At 41.5% G+C, this 25,590-nt stretch overlaps 1 protein-coding gene across 1 annotated transcript in view; it reads left to right on the forward strand.

Annotated features, from left to right (window-relative positions):
• LOC126456117 (uncharacterized) overlaps positions 1-24,202 on the forward strand; it is a 117,234-nt gene extending 93,032 nt beyond the window's left edge. Inside the window, exons 3-4 of the mRNA XM_050091870.1 lie at positions 21,495-22,359; positions 23,795-24,202. Coding sequence (XP_049947827.1) covers positions 21,495-22,359; positions 23,795-24,202 — 1,273 coding nt within the window. The remainder of the gene's footprint in view (positions 1-21,494; positions 22,360-23,794) is intronic.
• The last annotated feature ends 1,388 nt before the right edge of the window (positions 24,203-25,590 follow it).

Raw genomic sequence — 25,590 nt, forward strand, 5'->3', positions numbered from 1 at the left:
ATTTATAAGCCACGAGATTATTTAATGAAAAATTAAATGTCTTACCTTACAATTAATTGCGGACATTTTTCAGCAGGAAATTTCTTCAATTCCATGGTGAGCTTTATGAATTTAAAGTACAAAATCTGTTTATAATGAAAATGAGTAGTATGTAAATATGAAACAAATACAAAGACGACTGTAACCGAGGACCACAGACTTCAGTGCAGAGCAAGACGATAGAATATTTCAAAACAACCACCATTGGAGTTTAGACAGCTCTCATTGGTCAATTCCAGCTTCGTTTGACCCCTAGCGTCTCTAGTGGTCTGGAATGGAACTACGTGGCTTGATGCCTCTTCGCCCATATAGCTTTCACCCCCGTGCTTTCTTGCTTGGGACGTCAAACAGGAAGGTAGTATAGCCTTCAGCTGATAGGAAGCAACCTCTAACAAGGCGCTTAGTTAAAGTATGGCCTATGTGATGCCTCTATAGCTCTCTGTTTGTAATTATATTCCTCCTGACTATGAAGACTCCTGTACCACCAGGTAAGTACAATATATTACTTTTTACCAACGACTTCTAGTTTAGTCGTTGTAGACCCAGACCATGCAGCCAGCTCCTTATCGACTTCACTGACAAACCTGCTGTATATGCAAAGAAGAGATTTGTATGTTTCTATTTAGCATTGGGCACCAGTCACTCACATTGGGTACGACTCGTTCGTCGTCATCATAACAGCAGCAATCTACTTTTCAGCATCAAAACTGCGACACTGTACGATTAACGTAATTAGATTCAGTCGTCATCATCGTTAGTCGGTATACTCATTGCTGAGTGTCGAGACCTCCTTTCTTCATTCATTTCGTAAGTAACTGAATCTTCGCTTATACATCTGCATCCGGAGCTGTCTTCAGCTCTTTTTAATACACTGTGAAGAGAGAGGCTGGTAATCTTCTTCTCTTCATCCAACTGTCTACTTTCTATCCTTCCTCGTGGTCTTCTACTTACGATTTTGCCTTGGAAAATGGTCTCTTCCAAATAATGTTATCCCCTTCTCTTCTCAAAATGTGTTCCAGGATCTGGAAGTGTCTTTGGTTGTCACGAAAAGATAAATTTCTTGTAATGCAGAATTCTTTTCTAATGGAAGCATTGGTTCTTATTTCTGTCCATGGTATGCATAACATCATCCATCAACACCACATGTTGAAGGCTTCGACTCGTAACTTGCTTGTAGTTTTCACGATTCAGATTTTGTAGCCATACAAGAAAATAGGAAACACCTATGTTTCCACCAAGTTCATCTACTTTCATTAGGATGTTGCCAGGTTCTGCCAGATATTCTTGAGTTTCAGCACTGTGGCTTGGCCGAAAACGAATCGTTGTTTTATTTCTTTGTTACACTTCCCTGTCTGACTAATCAATGATCCTAGATCAGTAGTTAACCTGGGGTAATTACCCCAGGGGGCGGCGATAAAATGTAATTTTCTGAAGGGTGAAAACAACTGATTTCAGTCGTGTTTTGATTACGAGAATGAATTACTTCTGAGAGATCATGACTGTCATCACTATTTCGTAACGCCGTAATACTGCTTACAAAAGTTACCAATAATTACATTTTTTTTCAAATGGGAGTACTAATTCACAACTCAGTATTGTAGGGCTACAGTTTGTGAAAATGATGTATAAATAACATGTTCGTCACATAGTCCACACACTACACACATACATTTTGTGATGTGTATATGACAGTAAAATTGAAACCTATACATCAATTATGCATAAATATCTCATGAAAATGCCATCTCCGAGATGATGTAGTCCCCACAACGGACCAGAAATTGCTTCATTATTCACTTCACAGCAATGAGTGAACCAACTGACATTACAACAGTAACTACGAAATGACTGATAGATACTAATCATTGGCAACCTGAAGCCTTCCAGTTTTTGCGGTTCAGAAGTAAGGAGTACAGCTGTCAAGTGTCTTAGAAACACTAGGACTAAGAATAGCGCACACGTTTTAATTTGGTTGATTTTAAATGGGACTGCGGTGTGCCTGTGTGGAGTTAGCGTTGATAGCGAGAGGAAGGTTGCAGAGGAAGCATATTTTGTTACAAGTGTTTACCTGAAATGTGCGTGGTTAGCTTGCTTTTCTGAGAAGGACTTTTAAGCTGTGGACTGAGAACTACTTCATAATTCTATAAAAAGGTTGTTAGAAATAAGCCACACCAATTGTAACATTAGGTCATTCGTTTGTGGTTTAATAAAATACATAAAAAACTAAATATTATTATCTTTTTGAAAAAGAAAGTCTTTTAAGAAAATTTTTTTTCATCATGAGGTTTATTTCAGTGATAAAGTTGTTGACGATAGGTGGAGGAGGGGATGTGGGAAAGTAACAGCTAACATCTGGCTGCGCTCAGGGGTAATGGTGCCAGGAAGGCTATGAAGCACTGTACAAGGCGCACACAACCATTCACCAACTCCAGATCCTTTAAGCAAACTGTAAGTTAGATTTCGTTTAAACTTTGTTGATTGATAAACATTATTTTCGCCTATTTTTATTTAGAGAACGAAACTTAAATAACAGTCTTCACTCTGAAAAACAGATTACGAAGTTCTTCCTCAGCTTCTAAGTGGACATAACATACAAGTCGCATATCATTAGAAAATATCCTGTCCATCAATAAGAGATGCAATACAGAGAATACTAAAAAGCTAAGAAATGTTTGCAATGAAGGGCTTTCAGAGTTTATACTTCTATAGTTGGCCTTTTTTTACCATTGTTATTGTTATTATTATTATTAAATTCTTTCTTAATACAAACAAATTGAAGTATTTGTTGATAGCGATTAAGCTATTCATCAACATTTGTAAATCGTAATTTATTGTAACTCAAATCAAGAAAAGATTTATTAAAAAAAGAAATAAAAAAAGTAGCACAATTGCTTAGCTCAGGATTACCTAGAGGGCAGTTGGAGTGAGCAATGTCTGAGTTGTGACTTCAAGTCATTATTCATCTATGTAGTGCTTGGGTACCAGTGTAATGTGGAATCTAACGGTTGGATCTACATGTATGTGGACATGAGCAGTCTGAATAGTTTGATGTGTTGGCAACACATTGTCTGAAATGTCATAGTGAAAAACTAATACAAATTTTCTATAGTGGCATGGCCACAGACTAGAAATTTTACATGCCTTATATCATTACATGTCTCCTGTTTTATCTAGTAATTGTAAAACTTTGTAGGAGAAAATGCTATCAAAACCTATTAAGTATTTTGGTCATCATACACTCTTGAAATTCAGAACAAAACATTCTTTGAAGAAATAATAATTGAAAAGAAAACATTTCCACAGAAGTACAAAACAGATTTTAGTACATATTTCAAATGTTTTCCACAAAAAATTATTTGCTGTGTTGCAGATTTGCGGTTCTGTGTTACCATATTAGCTACTGGTAACATTATGGAGGAATTGCATTTGTGGCACAGTAAATGTAATCTAAATTATTTAACGGTGATGAGCAAGTTTTCATATGTTATTAAAGTCTATATTCTTCAACGAAATTGACGTACATTTTTTACCAACATTTATCAATTTCTCTAACAAATATGATTCAGGACAAGCCCTCTTACATGGCTATCCAGTTTTCTGAAAAAACAGTACGAATCATATAACTTTACTCCTAGATATTAGTGAAAATCATTTGGACAGTGATTAGACCACAATAATTTTGTTAGCTTCCTACATAATAGGATTGTGATTCTTTGCAAGATAAATCTACAAAAAACTTTGTCTCAAATAAACTACCTTTTTTTACAGGGGATATTCTGATATGTCTTATTAATTGTTTCTTCAGTACTGTTATGTTTGCAACAGTCTACTCCCAAGTGTCAACAAGGAGAAACTGTACGAATAACACAATTGGCTTTAGCGCTATCATTGATAACATTTTGCAATTTTTTTTGTACATAACACTGTGCAAACATTTTCATTGGATATAAATAAAAATTTCTTATCACTATGAAGTATCCTGTTCATTAATCATAGGTGAAGTATGGAGGATTGTAAAAAACTAGGAAATGTTTACAATGCCAGGCTCCAAATCAAGTAGACCTTACTTACGCGTAATGTTAGCGGGATCTCACACTCAGTCTGTTTGTTTTGCTGTACCTGTCGTGGAGGTAGCATCAAGAATGGGCGAATGGAATGCCGATCAGTTGCAGGCTAGTTTTCCTCGAAGGTTGTTGGTGTGGATCTGTGGTGCAAGCAAATGTCTTCAGTGCTTGGAAAAAACTCTCCACATCGCCCTAATACTCTTAGATCAGATAATTTGAAATGAATAGTTTCAGAATTGATGATACTAAAGCCCTCAAGTAGATGTTGTAGTGGTACAATGGAACAGTAATATATAGTCTAGAATTTAATAGATAAATGCAGTACTACGAAACATCGAAATTCTTTCACTTCTAGGAACCAGCAGTGAACACGACTCTATAACACCACATTACTATGAAGAAGGTATCTCTGTGCTGTACTACTTCCCTAGCGTTGCGAAGAAATGGAGAAAAGTAGTTAGAAGTAATTTATATTGCTTTGAAAATCTAAGTTCAGTTCCAGTAGCAACTACATTTTTGAAGTGTAGCTCTAGCATTTCGAAAACACCAGTCTATAGAGAGAAAAATGGTGGTAGTCTTATTCATTAATAAAAGAAGGAGTGACATATTAGAACATAACAACGACTTTATCAATTGTCAAAAAACTTTAAAATTATTCGCTCATTATTCAGGCCTATCAGTGATAATGCCCAGGAATAGCGATCAAAAATTTGTACCGCCCATTTAACTGCAGTCAACTTCAGCGTTTTCGATCACTGAGTTCAGCTGCCTCCTCTATAATAAGTGAAGGTTCAGCTGGAATGTGTGTCAATTCCTGTGTATGAGGCGTTTTTTCAGGTATAGGACGATGAATGTGCATAGTTGGCCTCAAAAACTGGATAAAAACTCATGCTCAGTTTCGTAGGCTGAAGATACTAAATTGTTGAGTGCATCGTTCATTAAATGTCGAGAAATGTGGAGTGAACGCTCTGAATTGTTGGATTGTGTTTCTAAGGCATTGTATAGCATTAATATGTTGAAGATGTCGCAGTCAGGACTCTTGAGATAGATAGTTTTGATTTTTAAGGAGTATAATTTCTTTATAGACGATCAGAATGAATAAGTTAAAATCGTTCTTGGGACTCTCTGGATTCTGTTGCAATTTTGTGAGAGCGTGACAGTCAATTACTGGTGTTCTTCGAAGCTTGGTAAGTTGGATGCCAAATAACATTCAAATGTTCGAAGGACGTGTTAGCTAAAAGATATTTTTTGCCTCAGAAACTCAGAAGATTTTTTTGTAAAAGTACTAAAAGCAGAGAACGTGTTATAAAAGTAGATGTGCTGAAGGTGATAGAGAAAGACGGCAAGGAGACCAAAAGTTAACAGCATCTCGAAATGCTGAATTGTCTCGCAATGAACTACATGCATGCTTCGTTGGAACGAAAAGCTAATCGACAAGTATAGCAAGCAAACTGAAATCACTGCATCCTATCCTCGATGACGGGAAAGTACCACTCTTTGGTGGCAGGCCACAAAATGCTGGTCTGTTATATAGGGAGAAGCATCAGTCACCTCAGCATCATCTGACAGGGCAAACCTTGCAAAGGGAACGTCGGCTTTCCCGACACCGGGTGTCAAGTGTTGCTATGATTTTTTAGGAACCAGTACTGGGTACTAAATGGATGAGAAATCGTCTGGCGTGTTCTGCATCAGTGTTTTACATGTCAGCGTCTGAATTAAAAGCCTGCTCGACAGCTCATGAGAGACTTGCCTCGCACATATGCACAAGCTATGATGCTTGCCTTCAACTGCGGAACTGATTAAATACACTACTGGTCATTAAAATTGCTACACCACGAAGATGACGTGCTACAGAAGCGATATTTAACCGACAGGAAGAAGATCCTGTGATATGCAAATGATTAGCTTTTCGGAGGATTCACACAAGGTTGGTGCCGGTGGCGACACCTACAACGTGCTGACGCGAGGAAAGTTTCCAACCGATTTCTCATATACAAACAGCAGTTGACCGGCGTTGCCTGCTGAAACGTTGTTGTGATGCCTCGTGTAAGGAGGAGAAATGCGTACCATCACTTTTACGACTTTGATAAAGGTCGGATTGTAGCCTATCGCGACTGCGGTTTATCGTATCGCGACATTGCTGCTCGCGTTGGTCGAGATCCAATAACTGTTAGCAGAATATGGAATCGGTGGGTTCAGGAGGGTAATACCGAACGCCGTCCTGGATCACAACGGCCTCGTATCACTAGCAGTCGAGATGACAGGCATCTTATCCGCATGGCTGTAACGGATCGTGCAGCCACGTCTCGATCCCTGAGTCAACAGATGGGGACGTTCGCAAGACAACAACCATCTGCACGAACAGTTCGACGACGTTTGCAGCAGCATGGACTATCAGCTCGGAGATCATGGTTGCGGTTACCCTTGACGCTGCATTACAGACAGGAGCGGCTGGTCCCGGCGGAGGTTCGAGTCCTCCCTTGGGCATGGGTGTGTGTGTGTTTGTCCTTAGGATAATTTATGTTAAGTAGTGTGTAAGCTTATGGACTGATGACCCTAGCAATTAAGCCCCATAAGATTTCACACACATTTGAACATTTTTTGAACAGACAGGAGCGCCTGCGATGGTGTACTCAACGACGAATCTGGGTGCATGAATGGCAAAACGTCATTTTTTCGGATGAATCCAGGTTCTGTTTACAGCATCATGGTGGTCGCATCCGTGTTTGGCGACATCGCGGTGAACGCACATTGGAAGTGTGTATTCGTCATCGCCATACTGGCGTATCGCCCGGCGTGATGGTATGAGGTGCCATTGGTTACACGTTTCGGTCACCTCTTGTTCGCATTGACGGCACTTTGAACAGTGGACGTTACATTTCAGATGTGTTACGACCCGTGGCTCTACCCTTCATTCGATCCCTGCGAAACCCTACATTTCAGCAGGATAATGGACGACCGCATGTTGCAGGTCCTGTACGGGCCTTTCTGGATACAGAAAATGTTCGACGTCTGCACTGGCCAGCACATTCACCAGATCTCTCACCAATTGAAAACGTCTGGTCAATGGTGGCCGAGCAACTGGCTCGTCACAATACGCCAGTCACTACTCTTGATGATCTGTGGTATCGTGTTGAAGCTGCATGGGCAGCTGTACCTGTACACGCCATCCAAGCTCTGTTTGGCTCAATGCCCAGGCGTATCAAGGCCGTCATCATGGCCAGAGGTGGTTGTTCTGGGTACTGATTTCTCAGGATCTATACACCCAAATTGCGTGAAAATGTAATCACATGTCAGTTCTACTATAATATATTCGTCCCGTTTATCGTCTGCATTTCTTCTTGTTGTAGCAATTTTAATGGTCAGTAGTGTAGAAGATCTTCGTATTAGGGATAGCAATGATCGCTTAATCTTAGGTTTAAAGCTGCTCCAAGTAACAGGTTTATGAAATAAGCGATTTTTGGTGTTTTATTCCCATCACTTCCTGTGATAAACGTAGAAATCGAACCAATATTGAAAAATTTTGCCTCCCTCAGTTTCAAGCTACATAGAATCGAAATACTTATACTTATTCTGTTCTCGGCTCGCTGCTTTTCTCGAAAAGTGATAAGTGGCTGAATACTACAGAAAGTCAACAATATTCTCCTATTGATTCTACATTTTTGAAACTCTGCAGAAAAATCATGATTTAATCGAGGATCATATCACTATTTGGGCATTAGAAATAGTCACTGCTGTGGAAATTTGAGGCTGAATAACTCTACTTTTCGTGTTAATCTCACCCTTTTTCAAAGGCTGCATGTGGATAAAGGCAACAGATGAGTTACTTACAGTTTTTATTGTAAACTGTGACTGAGTTGTTGTTTTCTCCTTTTACAATGCCTAAGTTTGTTGTGACTCCTCCCGTTCTTATTCTTTTAAATGAAATGGAGTATTGTACTTTATCGGTACTGTACTTAGTAAAATACTTTCAGATTAGGGATGTTGCCGTTCTGTAATACAACTAATGTCCGATGACGACAGCGTGAAACTGTCATGTAGACCAGATAGGACAAGCTTAGGATATTGCATGTACACTCATTACCATCCAATAGGCAGCGCCACAAGGTAACAGGAACATTATTTTCTCAGTAATGCTGTACCAATTCTTATGCCACGTTTTCGTTCCCAGTTTCCGTCAGCATTGTTATTAAAAAAGCGCTGATCGCTTTTCCCATTTTCTACAATAACGTAATTTTTCAACGCAATAGAAATTTTTGCGAATAAAAATTAGTTTTTCTAACGTTTATTTAAAAAACTAAAATTTTAGCACTGGTGCTATGACTAATTGATATTTCGGTTTTTTACCTGGTTATCAGTTACAAATAGAAAAAAACACCTGTTATAACAGAGACCAAACAAATACCGAAAAATACACGTTATTCAGAACTAAAATAACAGTATCGGTTTTAACCGGTCGGTTTTCCCAACCCCACTTTCTATTGTAAACCGGCTCTCAGCGACCCAAATTAAGTACTATGTAACCCTATCCGCGTGCCTGGCAACACGAGCAGTGATCCTGCTGGTAGTTAGCAACGTGAAAACTGGCGCGTACCTGTCTCACCAAAGATTTGTATTACTACGAGATAAATTTCGAAAACTCTGCAGCGACGAGGGGGACGAGCTGTAATCTGCTGTGAGCACTCATTATCAGAAGACACATGTGAAAACCTTTAGGAACGAAGAAGGCATAGATTGAACTTCATTCCGTCGGCATCACCACACTTTGGAGGGAAGCAGAAATGAAGTTCTATAAGTACCACTTGCGGCGAATGGTGGTAAATGTAAGTCCAACGTTAAGAGAGTTGACAACAGTGACTTGTCAAATTGAAGATAGTTTGAATTCCTCTCCTCTCACACCAGTATCTTGCGATCCTACTAAAGTCTTCCCCCAAGGTCATTTTCTGATTGGAACCAGTCATCATCCCTCCGTCAGATACAGGTGCAACCAGACTCAGGTTGCGCTCAAGGTGAGTAACTACTGAAACAACAGCTCCAGATCTTTTGACTACGCTCTTCACCTGGCTATCTACATCACCTTCAACAGTGGGCCAAGAGAACGGTCCCCAATCAGAATGTGAAACCTGGCGCATTGGTCCTAATAAGGGATGACAAACTGGCACCCTTGTGCTGGAAGCTCACCATCGTTGGGGGAGTACATCCTGGGCGCTACGAACGGGTGAAGTAGTTTTCAAGCGATCCATCTGAAAACTGAATATTTTATTGAATAAAGCGATTTTATCTTGTATGTTTTCTTCTATTTGTTGTATACAGGTTTGGCATCAGGTAACTCAGTGTATTGCCTGTTTATGTGGTGATGCTTTTCCTGACCAGTAGCAAAACACAAGAAGCTGTTTCCAAGAAAAATGTGCGTAGGAAGTGACAGAACAGCTGACTGAAAGACGTAAGGATTTGTGTAATTTTTTGAATTCTCATTCACGTTTCACCAGGACATTAGGACTTTAATATTTTATGATGAGTTCTATGCATTTTTACGATTGTCATTATTAGTCTAAAATGTTGCAATATTTTGGAAGGAAATTAGCATTTCTGTGTCGGCTGGCATGGTTCAAATGGCTCTGAGCACTATGGGACTCAACTGCTGAGGTCATTAGTCCCCTAGAACTTAGAACTAGTTAAACCTAACTAACCTAAGGACATCACAAACATCCATGCCCGAGGCAGGATTCGAACCTGCGACCGTAGCGGTCTGGCGGTTCCAGACTACAGCGCCTTTAACCACACGGCCACTTCGGCCGGCGGCTGGCATGTTCAGTCCCTTCAGACTTCTGTGTTCAGACGACGCTGCTCTCTCCGGATGGGCGAGCAAAGCGGTCATCTCGGCCGAAGGCCATTTAACGGTGCATTTCTGAGGACAATTGGGGTAGGTTTCCGCTCTCTCCGGCTGTGACGAGGAGCTTGGTTGTCGTGTCGCTGGACAGTACCTTCTAGGCACGTCAGTCTTTCTGCTTCGGATTGTAATACCGTGCATACAACTGTAGCAACAATGTGCGAATTATTATCAACAAGAATAGCACTGATTTTATAACTATTTAACTCATTGAAACCCCAGTGATACGTCTCTTACAGTTCAAATAACATTGACTTCTCTAATGGCAGTTCATCATAAAAGTATGTAAATGATCTCATGTACATATTTTATATAAGCTAGAGACAATTAAGTTGCTAGAACTGTATGGAAGAAACTGATGAAACATTTATTCTGATATTACGGTGCATTAGGGAGGACGAGAGCATTACTAGCGTCGCAAAAGTCAGAAACTAATAGTCAACAACCGGAACAGTCTACAATTATTTCAATAACTAAACCAGATGACGCAGTGCACTTCGTTGTAGTGGAATAGTATGGACAATACCGTAAATATTGAATGGATGCTACTACATTTTTCTGAAATTAATTGTCAATCTTATCATATTTTCCCAGATGTGGGACCGAAGGCAGACAACGATAAAGTGGTTCATAGAAAAATCGAAAAAAGAAATGTTTCACGAGATTTGAAAAACTGAAAATCATACTGCCCAACAATGAGTTCCAATTTTTGAAAAATCTGTAGAGGACCAAGGAATTCATTTCATATAATATATCGCCATAGCATCCACCCTGTACTTCAGAAGAATGAAGTATTCTTGAGATAGGTTTATGTAGACGAAACCTAGGTCGCTGGAAATTTCATGCGCAGGATGGCTAAAATTAGGAATGATACAGTCCAAAAGACTATTCTGACACAAGTTAAGTAAGCAGACGTTTCTCATGTAGATTGGGAACACTTTGTCATTCTCCTATACTTCCCCATTGCTTTGTGTAGCTATTTAACTTTTCACTGTTGACTGAATGATCACTCTGTTATTTTTAGAGTCTTGATGACTACATTTGACTGGATATTTATCAACATTTTCACTGCATTATTTTTGAGTATCGTGACAGTTTATGACAAGTAGAATAATAGCTGATAAGACACAACTAACACATTTGTTTTCTCTTTTGTTCAGTACTGCGATCTTTTTATTTAGAAGAAAATGGCATCCTGTTCTGCCGGCAACCGATGGTCACCGGGTCGAATCACCATTTCGCGATTTGTCCCTAGAGGGAATGAATCGCGCAGTTAGAATCTATCATTTACAAAGAATAAAAAAAGAGAGACGTAATTTAATTCAAAACATGTATCTAACAAATGTTGTATTGAACGGTGACACCCATCATTGTAACTAACAATAAAAATTACGTCATCTGTAAATGAATTCTCTACTCCTTCCTTAGTGTGGTTCTGCCAAGGTGATGTTGGGTTGGGTTGTTTGGGGGAAGAGACCAAACTGCGAGGTCATCGGTCTCATCGGATTAGGGAAGGATGGGGAAGGAAATCGGCCGTGCCCTGTCAAAGGAACCATCCCGGCATTTGCCTGGAGCGATTTAGGGAAATCACGGAAAACCTAAATCAGGATGGCCGGACGCGGGATTGAACCGTCGTCCTCCCGAATGTGAGTTCAAGGTAACGTGTTTGACTCGTTTGAAACAGCCATTTTATATAGTCGTGCTACGAGCTAACTTAGAAACAAAATTAATCTGAGCGAAGAAGTCACTGAATATTAATTTTTTTTCGTAAAGGCAGGAACATTATGGTTAGGGAGTTTTGCGATGCGTTGTGATTGTTGGTAAAAGTGGGATTTTAATCAGAGTTTAGACTTACATGAATTAAACGGACAAAACTGGGGATTTTTTCCTGTTTATGAAGAATTTTATAAATATTCAGCATTATTAATTGCATATCGAGAGAAACATTATTTGAAAGACTGAAGTGACCTAATAAATACACTTCTATTTATTTCATTTTAATTTCTTTTCGTGATTTCTTGCTGAATTTTTATGTAATTTCTGGTGGAAGAAACAGTCACCGTTTTCAGAATTTTGATATATTCTGGACCTTAACAATTTATGTGAGGTAACGAAGATCGAAGTTGAGAATTGGAAATATTATTAAATATCTTATTGAGGAAAACATCCGCACAAGAATTACCAATTTCATTTATTTGCTTAAATTGGTGAGATCTGTCAAACAAGACAGCATTTTTTACCGGGTCCAAACTTCCTGATTTTGAGCGTTTCAAACAACTCAGAAATGTTCGAGGTCAGTCATAGGAATATCTACAAAATATAGAGACTCAATATTAACACTCTGCAAGAAGCTGAGAACTATGTTCCTATTTATTTATTTTTTATTATTATTTGCTTCTAAGACTTTTTGAAACATAGATTGCTTAAGGTAGATGCTTTACTTCTAATGTGGAACTGAAATAACGTTAGCACGACAGTTACATATTGGTGTGGTAAATTAAGAGATACGGATTTCTCATTACACCAAGATATTATTCAACGACATGGAGGGGAAAGCGTTCTGGGAACATTGCTGCCTACTACAGTACAATTTAATAAGTCATGATGGATTCTTGTATTTACCAGACAGTTCTTTTGAAGCCTATAATGTGTGACGACGTGAGAAAGATGGTTTTATTGTTATGAACTTCTTAAAAAATATTTCGCACCGTCCTTACCGTCAGGTGAAGAGAAGACACGGGATGGGAATGTGACCGCATTCACCAACAAGCTTACGTACGAGCGATATAAATATACTAAATCATTAAACTTTTTAAATGTCCTGATTTCCGAATAATATCGATCAAATTCTTCATTTATGTTGCCACGGTGTCGATATCTGCTACGTAAGTTGTTTATTAAGTTGGTGGCGTGCACGGTACCCATGAATCGTGTTTTCTTTGTCACAACACACGCTTTGTCTTATTCAGTGAAAGCATTGTGAATGGTGGACGTTTCTTGTTTTTTCCTGTTCACAATGAGTATTTGATGTCTGCAAATCGATTCACAAAAATTTTCCTCTTTGGCACTGATGCAGCAAATGAAAAATGGACAAGAGACTTGCCTGTCCATCCCATCATAACCTAGAAACGGAAGTTAGAGCGCCCAAGCTGTTGAGTTTTAAAAGAATAAGATCCAACATGAACCGTGAAAAAACATCGCACTTTTATTAACTGCATACACTGTATTACTACGAAATCCATCAGCGTGCACTATGCACTATTCTGTTATACACATACAAGCTGAATGCCCGAGAACACATCGTTAATTATTATTGTGCATGTACCCACATCAGAACATCGTCCAGTAATTCGTATAGGTTTCAATTGCTGTATTTTAAAGAAGCTATCAGCTGATTTCTGGAGTCGCTGTCACAGCAGTCTGATGCTTGAGACAGATCATAATTACTGCTGCCATTCGTCTTTGGGATGAATGGGCTGCAAATACTATTTCTACTGTCCAAATTTAGTTTTGTGTGGTTTATCTAATTGCTGAATCTGAATATTCAAGATGGTTCTATCGGGAAGCAACCGCCCGTTCGCTACATCTAGAGCACCTTCTCTAGTGACCTCACTGATGAGACGTTAAACCCTATTTTTTTTTACCTTCAATTTTTGAATGAGAAATTTCAGCCTGGAGGATAGCGGTAATTGACCATAATTGAAGTGAGAATTGGTGTAAGACAGAAAAGGCGTAGTAAAACAGTTAACCCTATAAGCATTCGAATAGGCAACTAGGTGTTCGTAGAGACTTGCCACAATTAGTGTCGCAAATTTTGGTCAGAAAATTTTCTGAATGGATCGTGAATCGTGCAGGTCGTTAAGGTGATGCTGCTTGGAAAAAATTAGCTCCCTGTGGCGTAAATGATACATTCTGTAAGAGCCATTGGCGCATTCGGTACACTACTTTGTGCTATGTTATAAACGGAAAGATTAGGATCTCGCGGTCAACAAACTGTGGAGAGGGTATGACTCTCACAGATCCCCAGACGATGATAATGCATACTTTACTGATATGCTGGAAGGTTTCTGACCCACATTCGAGACACCTGAGGCCGCGGTTGCCAGAGATAAGCATGGCGCCAGGTATCGCCTCTTGTCGCTTGCGTCACTTCCTGTCTTAACACTGACTCAAATGGTTTTTCCCGATACGTTGTACTCAGAAACATCAGGAAAGAGAAGATGATTTTTGATGAGATAAAGAAAGTTCCAGTACGGAAATAAATAAATGCCATTAGGTGAGGATTGGATTGTTTTGGGGGAGGGCTACGGTCGCAGGTTCGAATCCTGCCTCGGGCATGGATGTGCGTGATGTCCTTAGGTTAGTAAGGTTTAAGTAGTTCTAAGTTCTAGGGGACTGATGACCTCAGATGTTAAGTCCCATAGTGCTCAGAGCCATTTGAACCATTTTTTGGAGGGGGGGGGGGGGGGGGGGAAGCCAGACAGCGAGGTTATCGGCCTCTTGGGGTTACGGAAGGACGGGGAAGGAAGTCGGCCGTGCCCTTTCAAAGGAACCATGCCGGCATTTGCCTGGAGCGATTGAGGGAAATTACGGAAAACCTAAATCAAGATTGCCGGACGCAGGATTGAACCGTCGTCCTCCCGAACGCGACTCCAGTGTGCTAACCACTGCGCCACCTCGCTCGGTGATTAGGTGTGTATAGGAGTATCTGAAACGAAGAGCTGAAACAGAAAGATATTTTTACTCCGAGATTTTGTGCATGCATAAGATGAAGATGCATAGCACCGTGCTAGCGCAGAAGGCTAATGTACTACAAATAATTGTGCCTTGTGAACCTAAGAGTGCCGCTGCTGTTTTGATACATGAAGGCGGTAATTTATTCGTCTCATTATTTTTTAATGATTTTTTGATGCCTTCAGCAGACTTTCTCTTTATTTGATGGAGATTGTAAAATTTCGGCATTTTCAAGTATCTAAAACAGAAGCATTACACGTTGGATGCGTTAGTATACTTATGAAATTTACATAGCAGCAGGTCATGGCCTCTGTATGTCACCTATGTAATGTTATGCTTTCGGACGACGTAATAAACTGCTCAATAATGTTTTTCTTCCCTCACCGAACACATAGACCTTTTTATTTTATTTCGTTTATTGGAAACCTCTCTGTCAATATATTTTTTATCTCTGGAGATACTGATTTACGGTCACCTGTCTTATGGCAGTGAATGGACAGTTCAGTAGAACGTGCTTTGTATTCAGCTGAGAAAGGGACAATATGGTGTGTGTAAGCTGTTCGTCATGCCTTAAAAGGTAGCTTGGACCAAAGATTATGCACGCAATGTCACTTCGCGGTGAGGATGTTCGCTAGCAGAGGTAACTACCGGCTTAATTAGCATTGTCAACAGCGTCGTCGAATCGAACAATAACCGGTATAACGTGGCGAAGACCACTGAACATTTGGCTCATGTTGCTCGTCCACAGTCGAGAGCAACGGCTGATGGCTGCCATCTACCATCTGTGGCTAACCGGTACAGAACTGACGTTGCCGTTTTTGGAGGTTAAGTTGTCGTCAACGTTGTTTTCGGTTGATGCTGTATCTGCGTTGATCCTATCTGACATATTTGTCCCAGTTTTAACATGTTTAACACACAGGTACACATTGTCTTCCGCACTTGCATATCTACAGACGCAATCGATTTACACGATCAAAATGGCTCTGAGCACTATGGGACTTAACTACTGTGGTCATCAGTCCCCTAGAACTTAGAACTACTTAAACCTAACTAACCTAAGGACGTCACACACATCCATGCCCGAGGCAGGATTCGAACCTGCGACCGTAGCGGTCGCGCGGTTCCAGACCACAGCACCTAGAACCGCTGGGCCACTCCGGCCGGCTTTACACGATCAATTTGGCCTCAAGGCGCCCATTACGAAGAACATTAAACTCACTTACTCCCTTGTCCCCTTCCCGTTCCACCCTGAGCAACGTGGTGTACAAAGAAGGTGAGGATGGGAACGCCTGGAGTGGAACCTCGCTCAGAGGTGTAGGATTTTCGTCACCAACGGATGCAGGATTTGTCTGAGGCCTGTTGATCGTCAAAGATGTGTGCGGAGGAGGTTAGGTACCAAAGAACGTGTCAGGCATGCTCTCCTTGTTTTTCAGCTGGGAGGTTAGCAGTTATGTTCTGGCCCGACATCACGTACCGATGTCGGACGTCTCTCATTACTTTCAGATGTACCTTAAATATTATGCAGTGCCAGGGACGGGTCCTCCAAACACTTGACCAGCCCGACAATCAACATTTATGCGGCGCATTTATCGTTCAGAATAATAATGCCCGAGCACACCACGCCCAATTCGTGAACACGTCCCTCCAGGAAGCAGAAAACAATCCAATCGAATAGTCTGCGTCGTCTGCTGACACGAACCCGACCTGTTAAACATGTTAAAACTGAGACAAATATTTCGGACAGGAGTAACGCAAATATAATGTCAACCTGAAGCAATGTTGGGCGCGACCTAGTGGGTCACTCTTTTGTGTTCAGAGAGAAGAGCTGATGGCGTCTTGGGAAGCAAGCAGGTTTTGTTTCTCGTGGGCTCCAGCGATGGCCTGATACCAGACAGTCGAAATTAGTTTCTTAAAGAGAACTGTTTTAAAGAGTGTTTGAGGATTGAAGAACTTTCCGAGTTTATCAAAGGCAGTGCTTTGTCGATGAAGCGTCTTCGTAGCCTATGAGGAAGTCAAATGAAAACGAGACACATGGAAGAAAGTAAGTAATCTATTGCCCGCTAGGTTAGCTGTTCGGTCTAACACACTGCTTTCCGGGCGGGAAGGCGTCCCGCTCCCCGGCACGAACCCGCCCGGCGGATTAGTGTCGAGGTTCGGTTTGCCGGCCGTCTGTGGATGGTTTTCAAAGCGGTTTTCCATCTGCCTGGGCGAATGCGGGCTGGTTCCCGCAACAGTTACACTATGTCGGCGATTGCTGCGCAAACACTTTCTCTACGTACGCGTAGACCATAATTACTCTACCACGCAAACATTGGGGGTACACTCGTCTAGTGTGAGACGTTCCTGGGGGGTGGGGTGTCCACTGGGGGGCTGAACCGCCAATAACCCTGGTTTCGGTGTGGGGCGGCGGTGGGGTGAGTGGACTGCTGTAGCCTTTTGTGAGGTTGGGTAACACTGAGGGCTACGGAGGGGACGAAGCCTCTCCGTCGTTTCTATGTTCCCAGCTCCATACAATACAATACAAGTAATCCATTTATTATTTCAGAAGTAGTCATGATTGCACCCAGCCGTGGACCTCTTCGAAGCAATACTGCGGCCACGAATGCGTTTCTTCAGGGCTCTAAAAGTATGGAAATCACATGTAGAGAAATCGGGATTGTAAGGATGTGTATCGTAGTCGAAACAGCCTTGACAACATGTGGGCGGACATTATCCTACGAAAAATGATGTCATCTACTCGGTCAACAGTGCTGGGAGTTTGCACTTGTTGATGCGCTTAAATTTTTGCAAAGTGTCCACGTACCACTGTGCGTTTATTGTGGCGCCGTGTTCCAGAATGTCATTGAGCAGCAGGCCCTTGCAGTCATCATCATTTTTCCGGAGCTGGCGTGACTTTTGTTTAGAGTACGTTGCAGGAGTTTCGCTGGTAAGCTCTTTAACATCCTCTGTACAGTCCTGTTCTCTCCCCATGCGATTTCCATACTTTTGGAGCTATGAAGAAAAACATTCGTGGCCGTCGATTTGGTTCGGAACAACTTGTGCACGCCTGCGCACAATCATGTTTCCATGGGCAATCTCAAATGTTTTTCCATCAAGGTATTGGTTGTCTTGTCTCACAGTGGGATAAATGTATTAACAGCTATAGCGATTACTTTTGAATGAATAAACAGTTTACTCAAGTGTATTTTCGTCTGTCTCGTTTTCATTTGTGGGTAAGTTATATAGTGCCGAATATTGCAATAAGCTAACACTCTTTCGTGAAATAAACTTGTCTGCAGAGCAGTGTGGCCTTTTAGCCCTGCGCACACCCTTTCCTGCCTGTCTCTCATCATCAAATACGTTGTAAGTTCGGATACGAAGAAACAGTCAATGTATAATCTGGTTGATGAGAAATATCAGTCCTAGAACAAACATGTGGAGCAAGTATAAACCAAAGTACTAAACAAAAGGAAGTGTAATTCTGTATCAGTCTGATGAGACGACTGGATATTGATGGTGGTGCGGATCGACCCTTGGTTGCTGGCAAAGCGAAAAGGTACAACTTGTAACAGAACATGCACGTGTCACGCTAGCACTTCGACTACAGTAGTTTTGTATGCTGTAAGAAAGCACATATTAATGACCGTTTCCTCTTCAAGATCATCAAAATTCTGCAGACTTTCTTTGACGGTCCAGCTGGCAGCAGAGGTGAAATATTTACGCTGCAAAATGAACAGGCACCACATAGGCGGAGACGTGGAGGTAATCGCATCAAACTCCGCCTTGGAGACCATTGAACTGTACGTTCTTCTTTGAAAAGATTTATAACTGACGGTCTGCTTCCCCTATCGGCTTAAAGGCTGCTCCCTCGGGGGATACCTAAAAGAGAAGGTGTTTACACTAGATTCCACAGTGCGTACAGGAAATAAAGTAATGGTAACGTAAAACAGTGGGATGTAACGATTAGGCAGCTCTCTCACCGGTTTGTCTCGCAGGCGTATCGTGAGTGGCCGTAGTGAACACTTGAGAATGTCAGCATGGGCTACAGAAGCAATATTATCATGGTGCTCACGAATTAGTCATTATATCACTCGAGTGTGTATTCTTTTTGTGGCACTCGTGTACAATTACCTTGTGTTGGATGTAAGGAGCTCAGAGTTCGTTTATGAAGTATTACGAAAATTAAGAAATGCAGCAACCAAGCTATCATTTCATCTGAGAATTGTGAAGGAACGTTCAGCCTATAAATGCATATCACTATGTACCTCCTATATGTATGTATCGAAATACTGGTGTATCCATACGTATGGCTGTAATACCTAAGTCTGGTTCTTCAATGCGTTCTCATATTCTGTCTACATGGTATTTCTAGACTTTATCTATCCGCAGCTTCTTACAGGACGTACAAAAGCGCATTTTATTGCTAAATTGGATACATAGCCATTAACATGGATTGAAATGGGAACATACTAAGTGTGTACCATCGACGATTTATCATTTCTTATGGTGTTATCAGTAGGATTTTTGCATATCCTGTGTTACATTTTGGTTTTTTAAATCGTTTCGGGACACTGTGGATGAAAAATCTGTTTCATGTTGAAATCTGTTCTTTGTTAAGCCTATGTAACTTTAGTACCACAATAAAACTTACACTAATGTGTACTCTGAATTGCCAAGGCGTACTAAAGTATAAAATTTCCAGTCCTGGTATGGTGTTGGGGCATTTTATGGAAGCCAACCAATTAAAATAAAAAAATAAACTGTAAAGTAAAAATGGGAAAAAATCGACCTTTTTCAAATTTGGAAGATGGGTGTAAGGTGGACGATATTATTCTTCCTCCCAACCTTCTCCATTGGAAACTAGGGTTAGCTTTATGGTTTCACATTTATCACTTGTTTTGACCCAGTTCGTCTTCTAATAGTTTGTCAGCAATACGGATATCTTCAAGGAATTTATCTGTTCACCGCTACTTTGGTCTACTTTGCGGTCTTAGCCCACTCTGAGACTGTACGCAAACTCTATAACTCTTCCCTGAATAGCTCTCTGTACATACTATCGATAACGACCCTCTCGTATTTTTTTGGTGATTGGCTTCAGACGAAATGCTGTCTGACTGTGCCCTTTCTTATGCAGTCAACAACACTCCTGTAGCCCTATACAACACGGAGGGATAGCTGAGCGGTTTTTGGCACTGGGCAACACTCAGAGACGAGCGACAGTCTTTTCCTCTTAAAGTGATACAAGTACAAAATTTGCGTGGGACTTTATAGAAGTCGATGCAGTATCTTATTGGGGGTCAAAGAACTGTTGGAAAAAGTGATTTAACCGGTAACAGTACTCAGTGATAACAACTTGTCGATTAGATCTGTAGTTTACCCCGTCGTTCATAAACAATTTCTTTTGGTTGCTTGATCTTGAAAAAGTCCGTAATCAGAAGTAAGCTATCTAACTTCCAAGGTCAGAAATTAATCGAACTATCAGGGAGCAGATAAACGCTCAAAAGATTCATTATATAAAGGTGCATCTAAGCAACAGCAGTCATAGGCAGGGAATCTCCAGCGTGCTACTGGTTTACCAGGTGAGTAAACGTGCTTTCTCCCAGATTCAGGATGATTTTACTGGCTACTTAAGAGAATATTTCATCGGAAAATGTCGTTTTAGGATTGCTTCTGACTGATGGGTAAACAGTGAACCCCTTTTAGGAGTGTCGTCTAAATTCATTATGTCCCATTCTTGTGTGGTAGCAGACAGTCTTCAGAAACGTACAAAATATTCACGCAATTAATCAGATCCCCCACGTTTGGGAAAATTTGGTATAAACCATTCTGCTCTTTGACGTCAGCAGACATATGTAAAGCATTAGGAATGAGTTTATGAAGTTTGGTGTATCAGAGCCCAATTGAAAGTTGCTGAAAACGAAGAGCAGGTTTTGACAATACTTCGGAGGCGTGGCTGGCAGGCACCGTCCACACGCTTGTCTAACTGAGCACATACCCTGAATATCATGAAGGGAATGTGAAATGCTGAGCTGCTACTTTTCTTTTCAAACCTCATTCTCGCCTTTGCAGAAACCTGATATCTTGAATTTTCCACTTAAGTCAACATAATCTCTATTTCCTTGAGCTACACGTAAACATGTAAACAACATCCACAGGTCATGGTACCGACCGACCGCCATTTCATCCTCTGGCAATGTTTGTCCCTGCATAGAAGTGAATGTCAACGGTAAACTCTATGGACGAGAATAGACTAGAAAATTTCAAAATATGGTGGAAGAACACTGAAGACCAGTTTGATACACCACATAAACAGAGACACTGACCTGAGTACTTTGTGGTGAAACTTGACAGGAATATGGAATACACAGATAGAACACATCCTACAAGGACAATGGATCGTCAGTTTGGTAATGGTGGGTTGTGTGGGGACCAAAATTCACAGAGGTAAACCAAGTCTTTGCTGTGGCAAATAGGTTCAAATAGATGTTCAAATGTGTGTGAATTCTTAAGGGACCAAACTGCTGAGGCCATCGGTCCCTAAGCCTACACACTACTTAACTTAACTTAAACTAACTTACGCTAAGTACAACACACACACCCACGTCCGAGGGAGGACTCGAACCTCCGACGACGTCAAATAGATGTACTGTAGGTCACAGTATTTATAGAGAGATGAAGAGACTTTCACCGATTAGACTAGAGTGGAGAACTTCATTAAGTATTCTTTGGATTGACTGCCACATCAAGAGAAATATGAATTTGTAGTGAAAATTATGTTTTACTTGCAGGTACCTGAGCGGAACATTGCTAGAAATGGTGCTAGAAACAGTGAAGAAGGAATCCCACCCTGACTGGGCGTGCAGCAAGTTCCTGGTCAGAGCCTTCAAACAGGCAGGCTTCGATGTGGTGGAGGACAGCATCCAGGTGAAGAACGCCTGCAGCGGCGGGGGCGGCTTTATGAGCGAGACACTGCTTTTGCGGGGGCGGACACTCGGCGGAGACGTGGCCAGCCTTGTGGTGAAGGCGTCTCTGCCCGGACGCGGGGACGGCGCGCTCAGCTCCGACATGCTGTTCCGGAGGGAGAGCGCGCTGTACACGAGGACTCTGCCCGCTGCGGAGGCGGCGCTGAAGGCTGCTGAAGATGGCGCGTGGCGGCCGCTGTGGCCCGCCTGCCCGGGTTTGTTCGGCGGCGGGGGTGGCTGCCTGCTGCTGGAGGACGTGGTGGCCGCGGGATTCCGCAAGGCCCCCAGTGCCGCCTCGGCTCGCGGGCTGGATCTGGAGCACTGTCTGGTCGCGATGCGTGGGCTGGCGCGCCTCCACGCTGCCACCACGAGAAATGCTTGCCAGGATGCCCAGGCTGAGCCCCTGCTAAGAGAGTCCGTCTTCTTTGGCTCCAGCCAGGGTCCACTGCGCCACTTGCAGACCAAGACCACCATCCTCAAGATGGCTGAAATACTCAGCCGCTATCCGTGGTTCCGCACGTATAAGGACAAGTTCCTGCAATTCGCGGACAAATTGTTATTGCGAGCTGTTGACGCCGTCAGTAGGTGCGACAACAAACTCACTGTTATGCTGCATGGGGACTTCCAGAAGAACAATATGATGTTCCGGTACTCAGACAAGGAGCTCGAAGTCATTTTTTACGATTATCAGGTAATAACCACAGTAATATTACCAAACTGACTTACAGCTCCAAACAGTTTTTATGGCTGTCACATAAATCATTTCCTGATGATGCTACCATCGGTTTAGGAAATTAGCATGCAAAATTCAGTCGTATTTCCTACAAATTTTGTTGATATTTCAGATAACGTTCCATGCTTATCTTGAAAGTTCAGAATTAATCATGAGGAAGTTAGAAGTGATGTACAGTGTACGACATGCATGAAAACATACTATTAGCGTACTGTATAGACGTAAGTATTCTGGAATATATTTCATTCACCTTAACACAGGCAACCTTACTTGCATCGTCTGCTTTGGACGTGGATGACGTATGTTGGGGTAGCTATCTTAAGGAGCCCATTTTATTTTGCACACTCTGTACACAGTGTATTTTTCTTTAGCGTTCACACAGTGCACAGTACTCATCATATGGTATTTATTGTCTGGAGTATAGGGTAACTAAATCTCGATATAATCAAGCAACCTTTCTTTAATTTACTGCTCCAGCCTAACACATCTTTGAATTTTTGGCATAATGCTTGAAGTTCAACGGATTTTAGACCACATGCAGCCCCTGGTCCTTGTGACCTTATGGCAGCTCCAGGCACTGGCTTCTCTTGTGGTCTGGAAACTTAGTGTGTTTATGGTTATTATAAATGAAACCAGTTAACACCACCACATCGTAAATGGAATGAATTTGACTGCTGCTTTTTTAAAATACCTTCTTGATGGCCTCATATAATTTCGTGAATATACATCCAACCCAAAGGCATTACCGTATTTTCAATGTAATGAAGATATCCTCATTTTGAGAGAGTTTCTAGAGCACATACATTACACCAACAAAGGAATGGAGAAAATCATTAAATCAGTGTACATTCCTTTCTGGAACTGTTTAATTACCTCAAATGTTCTGCAGGTATGGAGAAAGATCTAGCTCATTGCCTTCTCTCATTCCTTGGCTTTTTTGTAGTTCTGTAGAGACTGCTTGCACTCTGCCATGAAGTCCTCTTTGAAATGGGCTGCAAATTCCCATCTTAATTGACGATTTTTGTAGTTTTCCTCACATTACTTGAGTTTGATGTCGTGATGGTTCCTTACAAAGCCAAAACTCATTTCCATTGAGCTTCATCAAGCATTGGAATTGATGCTTAGTCTGTAACGACATTAAATCGTGTCCCATCATAATTTAAACTGTGGATGTGAAAAGGTTGGAGCAGGAAAATAAGGTGGTACTGATGATGCAGACACAGCATGGCGAGTGCAGTGACCCATATTTAGTTGTGGAGAGGTGCAATTCATGATATCATAGTTCCTCAAGTTGTTATGCCATCTTATTTCATTCTTGAACTGCCTCACTAGTAAACAAAAGCTTGTAACTTGTGTTGGTGAGTGATTAATTGATTACTGTTCGATTTTTCAGGGAGCCCATATCGGGTCTCCAGCAGAGGACCTGCAATACTTCTTGCACACTAGCGCCAGCCTGGAGGTGCTGCAGCACCACACGGACCTGCTGCTGTCTGAGTACCACCGCACCCTGCACCACACACTGCGGGCCCTGGGGCTGCAGGAACAGGCGGTCGCCTACCCACTGAACCAGCTAAGGAGAGAGATGGAGCAGCTAGCGCTAGTAGGGGTCTTCTGCACCTACGTTGTGCTGCCCGTTATGCTGAACCTAGCAGCTGTCGATTTTGATCAAGATACATCGTCACCCAGCTTTGCAGCCAATGTGGACAAGTTATTACAGAAATGCTATACAAACCCTGAGTATTTGTCCTTTGCCGAGTACTTGACGCCAGTTTTTGAGAAGAACTGTCTTCTAGGAAGCTGAGTCTCATCATTAGTATTTCCAGGTCTATCAGAGCTAAAATAAAATGTTAACATGCTACAAGCTCACATAAAGTTCTGCAATCAATAAAGAAATTTGTGAAACCTAGGAATGTGTAATTGCTTTCTTCACTGCTTGACGATGTTATTTGAGAGTAATCTCTTAGGTAGTGTGGCTATGGGGCCTTTGCATCAGCCTGACCAACACAGTTCCTTTCGCCAGTACATATACAACTCAGTGTGGTATATATGACGTCAAACGTATGAGTCGAGTAGGTGCAGGGGCGAGATGCTGTGTCGGCAGAAACTTGGTACACAGTTACATCAGCAATAATTCTACCTTGCCAGTAAACATCACCTCTATCACACATATACACACATATTTTGCACCCCCACAGTCTAGCATTTTATCTGCCATTACATGTAATTTACAGCTGGGTTCTTTGAGGAGTATGTGTAAATTAAAGTCCAAGGTATGGGATGCCACCCTGTAGCCAGGATAGACACTTGGTGGTGCTGCCACCGTTTGGTCTCATGACGTGATAGCAATTTTTTATCGAGGTTTACTTGCCCTAGCTTTTGGTAAGCCAATCACCTAGCTGTAAGATAGCAGCTGATCAATTTTTCTTTGAGGTTATTTTCTTCAGGAAGGTTGACTTCATCAAGAACCCTTTCTGTCCTGCGTCTGAGACCTCCTGAAAGCAGCCCACAATGAGAGGTCTCATTATTGACTGACCTTCGTCTGGTACCAACCCTTTGACCTATCTGGCATGGATGACCAAGTCAGGAGCTTAAGCCCCCTCCAACATAGCTTCCAGGGTATAACAGTACATAAAAATTTCTTCACCGTGGTAACGAGGCAATCCTTGAGGAGGAATCTAAACATTTATCCAGACAAATGATAGTTTAGAAATCGAATGCCAAAATATAAAGCTATGTATTGAACGGGCTGCAAATGAACATTTGGAAAAAAATAATAATGGAGGACATACGAAGGATTAAGGAAATGGAGCGAAGAAAACAGCTGAGGGATGGAAACATGTATACTCCATACATTTACAAGCGAAAACAGAATTTGGGAAACAAGAATATAGAGAGAAAAGAAGTAAAGTATAAATCACTGTCAGGAAAACAATTGAAGACAATTATAAACAGCTATGGTGTAATGACGACCAAAAATTAGAGTATGACCCCTCTGAAATAGATAAATCACATGACGGCGATCTCATAACAATCCAAGAACTAACCGAGGCCCGGAATAAAACTTGGAACCCAAACACAACAGGGTCTGACAGTATAAATGCAGAGTTGTATGAATATGGGGGATTATTTTTTAAGCTAACACTTCTTCATTTATATATTATGTTTTGGAAAAAACGGCAAATCCAAAAA

Source organism: Schistocerca serialis, chromosome 2 (genome assembly GCF_023864345.2).
Source record: "Schistocerca serialis cubense isolate TAMUIC-IGC-003099 chromosome 2, iqSchSeri2.2, whole genome shotgun sequence".
Classification (NCBI taxonomy): domain Eukaryota; kingdom Metazoa; phylum Arthropoda; class Insecta; order Orthoptera; family Acrididae; genus Schistocerca; species Schistocerca serialis.